The following is a 9,525-nucleotide window of genomic DNA, read 5'->3' as shown; positions in this document are numbered from 1 at the left end:
AAAAAAAAAAAGGTTTGGTTTGCCGGACTTAAAAGAGCTTTTCTTTTTCAAGTCAGCAATTCCAATCGACCCCAGGCCAGTCCCCTTTGAAGAGGCATCCATGGTTTCAGCTCCTGCAGTTACCGCCTTATTCCCCTTCTCTGTGTGTCTGATGTGATTTCAGATCCAAGCCCACCCCAGTCGGTTGGTATTGACCTTGGAGGGAGAAGACATCGGAGAATTGGATAAAGCCATGCAGCACATCTCATACCTGAACTCCCGGCAGTTCCCCACGCCTGGAATTCGCAGACTCAAAATCACCAGCACAATCAAGTACGTCCTGATTTTCAACGGTAGGCCTGTTTCACCCAATGACACTTGTATATTTAGGTTTTTAAGACAGCCTAACCCCTTCTGTAAGGAAAGGTGAGCCATCGTGTGTTACCGGAAAGTGTAGGGGAGAGATTTGAGTGACATTCATGCATCATGTTTGCAAGTGTGTTCCTGGAGTGGCCCCGACAGGTGTTAGTAGGGGCCTGTATATCCCACCTCCATGTGCCTTTGCACAGGTGGGCTCCAAGATCGGCTCCCAAAGCCCTGACCCTTCCCCATTTCTTGCTGGCAGGTGTTTTAACGAGGCCACCTGCATTTCGGTCCCCCCGGTAGATGGCTACGTGATGGTTTTACAGCCCGAGGAGCCCAAGATCAGCCTGAGCGGCGTCCACCATTTTGCCCGAGCAGCTTCTGAATTTGAAAGCTCAGAAGGGGTGTTCCTTTTCCCTGAGCTTCGCATCATCAGCACCATCACGAGAGAAGTGGAGCCTGAAGGGGACGGGGCTGAGGACCCCACAGGTAATGTGCTCTGTGGGGCACGGCCTCCCTTGCCTCGGCCGGAAACCCCGCTGTGGCTGTGTGACTTGCAGGGCTCTGTCTTTGTGGGATTTGGGGAGGTTTTAATGTTTTGTTGGTGTTCTCTTGGGTGTGCTTCTGGAATCTGACCCGTGAGCTGGAGCTCAGGGTGATCTCTGGAATCCCATCTGGAGGGGTCCTTCATCTTTTCCTGGTCACTGTCAGGCTTTGAGATGTGGCTTGAGGTTGAGCTTGAGGGCACTTGCGGGAGACACTGCTTGTGCCTGCCAGGCTGGTCAGCCCATGGGGGCACAATGTCCCCACAATTCTTACTCGAGACACAGGAAACTTCCCCATTTCTTTTTCTTTCTTTTTCTTTTTTTGAGTTGGAGGCTCGCTCTGTCACTCGGGCTGGAGTGCAGTGATGCGATCTTGGCTCACTGCAGCCTCCACCTCCTGGGTTCAAGTGATTCTCCTGCCTCAGCCTCCCAAGTAGCTGGGATTACAGGGACCCACCAAGACGCCTGGTTAATTTTTGTATTTTTAGTAGAGATGGGGTTTCACCCTGTTGGCCATGCTGGTCTCGAACTCCTAATCTCAGGTGATCCACCCACCTCGGCCTCCCAAAGTGCTGGGATTACAGTCATGAGCCACCGCATCTGGCCATTTCTTGAAAGCAACTCAGGCTTCCGTCATTGGTCCTTTACAAAAGCCATGTAGGTTTGGGGTGAGCTGGCAGGGCATCGAGTGTGTCCCGCCACGCTGGGCCCCACTGCCCCTACTGTATTTCTGGTTGGGCCTCTTTTGCAGTTCAAGAATCACTGGTGTCTGAGGAGGTAGTGCACGACCTGGATACCTGTGAGGTCACGGTGGAGGGAGAGGAGCTGAATCACGAGCAGGAAAGCCTAGAAGTGGACATGGCCCGCCTGCAGCAGAAGGGCATCGAAGTGAGCAGCTCTGAGCTGGGCATGACCTTCACAGGTAAGGGGAGTGTCCCAGCCGTGCTGGTGAGCCAGGCCGCAACAGGGGACCTTGAGAGCTCTTGGCTGGCTGCCGCCTGCCATCTGAGAATGTTGAGTTATCTTAGAGGGAGATGGGGAAGGAGCACGTTCACTGGGATCATTGTTGGCTGCATGCACACTCCTGTCTCCTGGACAGGAATCGGATGGGTAGCCACTACTCTCTGAAGGGGGAGGGTTGAGGCGTGGGATGGCATATCCCCCGCAGAGGGAAGAATGCCCCTGTGCACACTGCATTTATTCCCATGGCTGGAAAGCCAACTTGTGTGACCCCTTGGCCTAGCTAACCTGGTGTCTGATTGAGCCTGCTTGTGCTGACGGCTGCAGCCCTGCCCATGCTCCTGCCCTAAGCCGCCTAGCAGTCTTCTCCCTTTCCACCCCTGCAGGTGTGGACACCATGGCCAGCTACGAGGAGGTTTTGCACCTCCTGCGCTATCGGAACTGGCACGCCAGGTCCTTGCTTGACCGGAAGTTTAAGCTCATCTGCTCGGAGCTGAATGGCCGCTACATCAGCAACGAATTTAAGGTGGAGGTGAGTACAGGGCTCCCACAGAGCAGGGCCAGTAGCAGCAGTGAGTGAGTGCTCTGATTCGCAGCCCTGATGTGCGCAAATGCCAACCCTTAGAGCATTCATGGTGGCAGCTGTACAGGCTCATGCTAGGGGGTTGCCTTTCCAGCCTGGGGCCTGCTGCAGGTTACACCTGGGCTTGTTGGAGTGACAGGTTATGTTTGGGGTGGGCTGGGGTGGGGGCTGCTCCCCTTTCCCCCGCTGCCTCAGCCTGAGTTGTAGCCAAAGGAACCTTGGAGGGAGGTGACAAAGAGCAAGTGGCAGTTAATGCCTCTGGGGCTTCTTGAGATTTCCCATGAGAGAAACAGGAGGATGCTGTTTGATTGATTGATTGATTGATTGATTGATTGATTGAGATGAGTTCTCACTATGTTGCCCAGGCTGGTCTTGTCCCCACTGGGCTCAAGCATTCCACCTGCCTTGGCCTCCCAAAGTGCTAAGATTACAGGCATGAGCCACTGTGGCCAGCCAAGGACGCTGTTATAGAAAGAGCAGCACCCAGGGAACCAAACGTTCTTTGCATCTGTGCCCAGTCACTGGCCCTTCTGTGAATGAAGTTGAGTCTTCGGCTCAGGTTGAGAGGGGCTCACGCAGGGACCCGCACGGGCAGGACCAGTACTGCTGAGGCTGGTGATGGTGACTCACAGGCCACACTGACTAGAGGGCAGCTCATCCTGCTCTGAGGTCGTCTACAGACCTATCCAGCAGCTGCTTCCTCGCTCAGGCCCTCTGTGGCCTGGAGAAAATTGACCCAAAGTTACTCTTAGCAGTGGAACATCTCACCATGCACTCAAGAGCAGAATGCTACATTCGGTGCTGCAGAACCGATGCCTGTTTTGTTTGAGCCAAAGGGGAACAGATTTGAAAGGAAATCAATGGTAGTGATTGGCGCTGTCTTTCACACGACTGTGGTTTGAGGAAAAAAGGTCTACGCCAGTGCTTCCGAAACAACCCATGGGGAGGGGCCATCGGCTTGTTTTTCTGCTCTTGTTTTGAGCATAATCTTTTATAAAATGCAATAAAAATGGATTGCAGCCAGGTGCGTGGTGCTTGTCTGTAGTCCCAGCTACCTGAGAGGCTGATGGGGGAGGATTACTTGAGCACAGAAGTTCCAGGCTGCAGTGAGTCGTGATCATGTCTGTGAACAGCTGCTGTGCTCCAGCCTGGGCAGCACAGCAAGACCCAGTCTTAACAAATAATAATAATTAGAAAAGTGATACATTTCTGGAACGCCTGACAACACTGGATTGTTACAGCAGTTTCTAAGTGCTTATTACTCTCTTTTGTTTGGTTGGTTTTATTTTCTTTTTTTGTTTTGTTTTTTAACTGCTTACTCTTGATTTTTTTTTTCTCTGTCTTTTTCCCATAGCTCCATTTGCCCCCAGCTGCAGTCCAGGAGCCACTCAGAGTGGCACTGGTCATGCCAGCTGCGGGACTCCACTGTCACCTCTTGGACAGGCTCAGGATGTCTCCAGCGTTCCTTTCTCTTTCTGTGCTGTAGGTGAATGTAATCCACACGGCCAACCCCGTGGAACACGCCAACCACATGGCTGCCCAGCCACAGTTCGTGCACCCGGAACACCGCTCCTTCGTTGACCTGTCAGGCCACAACCTGGCCAACCCCCACCCATTTGCAGGTAGGACAAGGGGAGGGAGACCGAGCGGAGATGCTCCATGCCGTTCGCCCTGCCCCCACCCCACCGTGGGCACAGCCTCCTGCTCAGCATGACTGCCGGTCAGTCCCTGTCCCCATTATTCCCCGTCACACACAAGAAAACGAAAGTCCTCAAAGAGGGCAGATGACGTCACCCGCAGCCATCGAGCAGGATGTGGCCGAGCCAGATTCGAGGCCCATGCTGAGCTTTTCCTGGTATTTCCTCCTGGCCTCTGGGTTCAGATGAAGCATGCTGTCCAGACCGTTTTGACCGGGCACAGCCGAGGAGGTCAAGGGCATGGTGGCCCTCTGGGCTGAGTGACCTCACTCACGCCCCGCCCCCTCATTCTCCCACAGTCGTCCCCAGCACTGCGACCGTTGTGATTGTGGTGTGCGTCAGCTTCCTGGTGTTCATGATCATCCTGGGGGTGTTTCGGATCCGTGCCGCACATCAGCGGACCATGCGGGATCAGGACACCGGGAAGGAGAACGAGATGGACTGGGACGACTCCGCCTTGACCATCACCGTCAACCCCATGGAGGTAGGAGTGGGCAGGCGACCTCCAAGACTGAAAGGCAGTACAGGCCAGGGCCTCCGAGAAGTCAGTATGGCGCGGCTCCTTCGGGTTCACACGCTTTCCATCGCGTCATCTGCTCAGCAAGCCTGGGGCTTAGGTGTCTTCATGGGTAAACCGAGGCTCAGAGAGGCCTTATTCAAGGCCGTGCTGCCTACTAAGTGTGGAGATGAGCCGTGCCAGGGCTGGGCGCTCTTGGGCCATGGGACTCCTGAGAGAGTTCTCTGGTGGGGTAGCCGAGGTGCTATCCCTAGCTGCTTTGTATGTGGGTGACTCCATGGGTACTGACTGGAGCTTTGTCTTCTCTTCTTTTTTGTTGTTGTTGAGACGGAGTCTCGCTCTGTCGCCCAGGCTGGAGTGCAGTGGCACCATCTTGGCTCACTGAAAGCTCCACCTCCCAGGTTCACGCCATTCTCCTGCCTCAGCCTCCCAAGTAGCTGGGACTACAGGCGCCCGCCACTATGCCCGGCTAATTTTTTGTACTTTTAGTAGAGACGGGGTTTCACGTGTTAGCCAGGATGGTCTCAATCTCCTGACCTCGTGATCCGCCCACCTCGGCCTCCCAAAGTGCGGGGATTACAGGCGTGAGCCACCGCGCCTGGCCTTCCCTTCACTTCTGGCTACTCTGTCGCTGGGGAGGGAGACGCTGGGGCAAGTTCTCCTTCCTCTGTGGCTGTGGAGAGGAGAATGCTAGGTGACGGGGCTGTGGGCAGGGCCGGACTCATGTGGCTGTGACCTCTCCTTGCCAGACCTACGAGGACCAGCATAGCAGTGAGGAGGAGGAGGAGGAGGAGGAGGAAGAGGAGAGTGAGGATGGCGAGGAAGAAGATGACATCACCAGTGCAGAGTCGGAGAGCAGCGAGGAGGAGGAGGGGGAGCAGGGCGACCCCCAGAATGCAACCCGGCAGCAGCAGCTGGAATGGGATGACTCCACCCTCAGCTACTGACCTGCGCACCCGGCCACTTTGGTTTCTGCTTCCAAAGACTCTGCTGCCATCTGTTCTCCCAGTCCCAAGGGTCCACGATGTACAAAGTTATTTCAGCCAGTAGGTGTGCAGACCCCTCCCCGCCACGATCGTCGCCGTGCTTGGTGTGTAGGACCCTAGGCTCCCGCCTGCCCTCTGCCTGGTCGCTCTCTTCAGTCCCACGAGGAGCCGACACGTCCTCTCTGGCCGCCATCCGGCTCGCACAGGGGCCTCGCAGCGCCTCAGGCCCTGCATTTGTGTCTGGAGTCTCCCCCGCCCCGGGGAGAGGACGCTGGCCCCTTGCACTCCAGAAAAGCCATGCCAGCTGGACTCGTTGACAAAGGGTAAAACATGCTCACTCCCACCTGGTAATCATTTTTTTCTTTTTTTAAAAAAAGTTTTTATTTTTTCCAAACTAGTGCATGTATAAATAATGGCAGGATGGGGGGTACTGTGTAGATGATTAACTGACTTTTTAATATTTTGTAAATAAATCGGATTCCTTGTGTCCTTTGTGCTAGTGTAACCCGGGACTGGAATGTAAAGTCAAGTTCAGAGCTCTGAGCACGGGCTCTTCCCACCGGGCCCTCCCTCCCCCGACCCCGAAGGGAGAGGCCCAGCCCCATCCCAGCCCCGTCCCAGCCCCTGCTCAGGTCTGAGTGTGGCCGGGAGTCAGGGTCACAGGCCTTTAGCTGTGCTGCTCAAGAGACTGGACCAGGGCCGCCCTTTGGCAGCTACAAGTAGCCGGGCTTCACCTTTGGGATTCGACCTGTTCCTAATTTGGCGTGGGGTCCGGGGGTGCGGGGTTCCTGGCCCCTTTTCCACACTCCTCCGACAGCAGCTCCCTGCGCAGTGGCCTGGTCTCACCGTGTGCAGCCTTGTGGTTTATGCTTAGATGTGCATTTCCCCTGCTGGTAAAAGGAGACACTGACAGGTGTCCTGCAGACCGGCTGACCACTCCCTTCGGAGAAGGCAGGAGGCCTGAGTGATCCATACTCAGAACGTCCAGCAGAGACCCATGGCCTGAAGGCAAAGTGCTGGAATTTTCCAAAACAGCCTGTTCTCTCCTGTCTCCTCCCCAGAGCCCCCGCCCCCGTGGGATGCCTCCTGCCATCAGGGGGGTTGAAATCCCTCTCCCCCAGGAGCCCTGCTGCTGTGCTCGGTGGTAGGGCAAAAGGAGAGAAAAGAGTCATGGTCTAAAACCCACATAGCACTTTGCTCTTAGTTACATGTAAACTTTTAGATTTCTAAAACGGGTGGGCAATCATTCTGAATACTGTTCTGTGACCCTGACTGCTGGTTCTGAGGACACTGGTGGCTGTGCTGTGTGTGGCCATCCTCCATGTCCTGTCCCTGTAGCTGCTCCATTTAGACAGCGGACAGACACTCACACCCAGGGTACGTCCTTATGCTGTCACTGCGCGGTTTCCCTTCGCAGATGTGTATATTGATGATTGACAGGTCAGAAAGTGTATCTGCTACAATAAAGTTCTGGTTCTAACTCCAGCCGGAGCGGGGTTTGTCTTCTCTCCTGTTTTGGTTTTAAACCTGCACTCCCTTGTTTCTTTTTGAGCCGAGAACATAAGAATATAAAAAGGCTTTTTCTTTCTTTTCATCTGCATTTACTTCTCATTTCAAGGTTTCACAGAGTGCTGGTCTCAACCCACATCAGTGATACAACTTGCCTTCCCCAGACAGAAACATGAAATGACTTAAAAAAATAGAAAATATTCTTCTCGCCAGGCACACAAGACTGTACATCCAAACCAGAAACGCTGTGGCTGTGCAAAGTGTGCTCCCACGCCCGCGCACACAGGCGCACTTAAATAAATAACACACGCACGCACGGCTTTCCCCATTTCAAAAAGGCAGACAGTCTGGTGAGTTTCAGCACTTGCTAGGAACAGGCGTGTGGCCAGGGAGGTGCCCCGCGGGTAGCACTGGCTGCTGACGGACCCCTGGTGGATCAGAACAGAGCTGGCACCTGAGCCGCTGAGCAGGCGGCTACTTCTGGCTCTGTCGAGTTTTGGAAGACCTTTGAGAAATCAACGGCATCACCGGGTAGGTCCTGAGTCCACGGTTGATACGTTAGGATCACCTGGGGGCTGCTAAAAGCCCACAGTCCTAGCCCCATCTGCAGAGTTGGCTTCTGAAGGCTGGGAGAAGCCCTGGAAACTGCATTTCTAAAGCTGTTCAAATCCAGGCCTTTGGAGGCTTAAGACTAAGCCTGCACCATTTCAAACTAAACAGTCAGAAAGATCCCAGCATGTGTCCTCGCTCTCACACTCCTGCTACCTGAGCACTCTCACAGCAGGTTCCCAAAAGAGATCTGGCCTCATCCTTTTGTTAAAACCTGCTTTCAGAGGTGGCTTAATGGCAGAGTGGGCCGGGCACGGTGTCATTCCTGTAATGCCAGCACTTTGGGAGGCTGAGGTGGGTGGATCACCTGGAGGTCAGGAGTTCGAGACCAGCCTGGCCAACATGTTGAACACGTCTCTACTAAAAATACAAAAATTAGCTGGCTATGGTGGTGCACGCCTGTAACGCCAGCTACTCAGGAGGCTGAGTACCTGGGAGGCTCAGAACCCGGGAGGTGGAGGTTACAGTGAGCCAAGATTGCACCACTGTGCTCCAGCCTGGGCAACTGAGACCCCATCTCAAAAAAAAAAAATGGAGATAATGGCAGAGTATTCGCCTCTGACCCGCCTTTGCCTTCGTGTGTGACCAGGGTGAGCTACATGAGGCCCAGATCTCTTTAACACGCCCTGAGGACCAGCGTAGATTCTCCTTTATGGGGCTGGGCCTGGTCTGCCCAGTCGTAGAGGTGTGGTGAGTCATCTGTTATTTTCTTACCTGCAAACAAAATCACTTTACAGCAGAGAGAGGTGAGGGAATTCTCGTACCCAAGACCCACTTGAAAAGTGGAGCGCAAACATCCCTGAATCTAGAGGGTACCCAGGGCACCTTGGGGAGCTGCCAGAACTCAGTCTAGGGAGGACACACAGGGTGGGTTGCACAAGGATCAGGGCGTCCTGTCGGACAGTAGGCACCAGGTGACTGCCAGGCGCCAGGACCCAGGCAGTCTGGCGGGAGGCCTGGGAAGAAGGTTACCCCGGGAGGAGAACAGTCTTTGCTGGGCCCAGATCCACCAGCTGGAAGACTTGGGGTGACAGTCCTCAGCCGAGAGCCAGGTGCAGCCTCGAGGGGCCCAGCACCGCCGCTGCACAAAGGAGGCATTTCCGTTTATGGCTGTTTAGCTCCTTAGACATTTCAAGTCATAAATAAATAACCAGTGTAAACAAAAGGCAGCTGTGTAGGTTCTTTTTGCAGTTCAGGCTCTTCAGCCCCTTTAGGACAACCAACGTGCCTGGTCCCCACGGCCCGCGGCTGCCTCCTCTCGGGCCCAGGGCTGGGAGGAGCCGCTACTGCCTGTTGTCCTTGGACACGTTGTGGGCCAGCCAGTTCACTTTGGTTTTCCAGCTCTCACGGAGGGCTTCATTAAACTTCACTCGGAAGTGCTTCAGCGCCTCCTCCTCTGTTTTCCCCAGTGCCAGGGAGTCCTGCAAACAAATCACAGCGGGGTCCGCGTTAAGGGGACCCGGACCTTGCTCTGGGGTGCGGCCCTCTCTGGGGACTGCAGAGTCACTGCATGAAGGGGTTAGCAGAGAGCCCCCGGCATCTCAGGAAAAGCTCTGTATTCCGATGCCACCCTCAAATGAAGGTACCAAAGACGTCTTGGCCCCAGAGCCCCTAGTTCCCAGGTGACCTCGCCTCCCCCACTGGAGAAGTGGCTCTGGGAGGAGCGTGGGAGCAGCTTCCTTCTGCAGGGATTGGACACCAGAGGGAAGGTCCTGGCAAGCATGTGTGGCCCCAGCAGCCTCACCGCCCCAGAGAAAAAAAAAAAAATATATATATA

The 9,525-nt window shown here is 54.7% G+C and overlaps 2 protein-coding genes across 6 annotated transcripts in view; one reads left to right on the top strand and one right to left on the bottom strand.

Annotated features, from left to right (window-relative positions):
* Positions 1-7,115, top strand: part of CLSTN1 (calsyntenin 1) — a gene marked incomplete at its 5' end in the record, with an annotated part of 94,339 nt that extends 87,224 nt beyond the window's left edge. The window contains 7 exons of the mRNA XM_017887913.1: positions 164-312; positions 605-831; positions 1,639-1,809; positions 2,234-2,379; positions 3,917-4,052; positions 4,427-4,611; positions 5,394-7,115. Coding sequence (XP_017743402.1) covers positions 164-312; positions 605-831; positions 1,639-1,809; positions 2,234-2,379; positions 3,917-4,052; positions 4,427-4,611; positions 5,394-5,591 — 1,212 coding nt within the window. The remainder of the gene's footprint in view (positions 1-163; positions 313-604; positions 832-1,638; positions 1,810-2,233; positions 2,380-3,916; positions 4,053-4,426; positions 4,612-5,393) is intronic.
* Positions 7,116-7,214: 99 nt separating this feature from the next.
* PIK3CD (phosphatidylinositol-4,5-bisphosphate 3-kinase catalytic subunit delta) overlaps positions 7,215-9,525 on the bottom strand; it is a 74,446-nt gene continuing 72,135 nt past the window's right edge. For 4 of the 5 annotated variants that reach the window (XM_017887962.1, XM_017887965.1, XM_017887966.1 and 1 more), the window contains one exon: positions 7,215-9,169. In XM_017887962.1, the coding sequence (XP_017743451.1) occupies positions 9,032-9,169 (138 nt within the window). In that variant the 3' untranslated portion in view covers positions 7,215-9,031. The remainder of the gene's footprint in view (positions 9,170-9,525) is intronic. The other variant, XM_017887964.1, reaches the window with a different exon arrangement.

The sequence above is a fragment of the Rhinopithecus bieti genome, unplaced genomic scaffold, assembly GCF_001698545.2.
Source record: "Rhinopithecus bieti isolate Rb0 unplaced genomic scaffold, ASM169854v2 scaffold_16234, whole genome shotgun sequence".
In the NCBI taxonomy this organism is placed as follows: domain Eukaryota; kingdom Metazoa; phylum Chordata; class Mammalia; order Primates; family Cercopithecidae; genus Rhinopithecus; species Rhinopithecus bieti.
The sequence above is the reverse complement of the archived record's forward strand: the minus strand, read 5'-3'. Positions and strand labels throughout refer to the sequence as shown.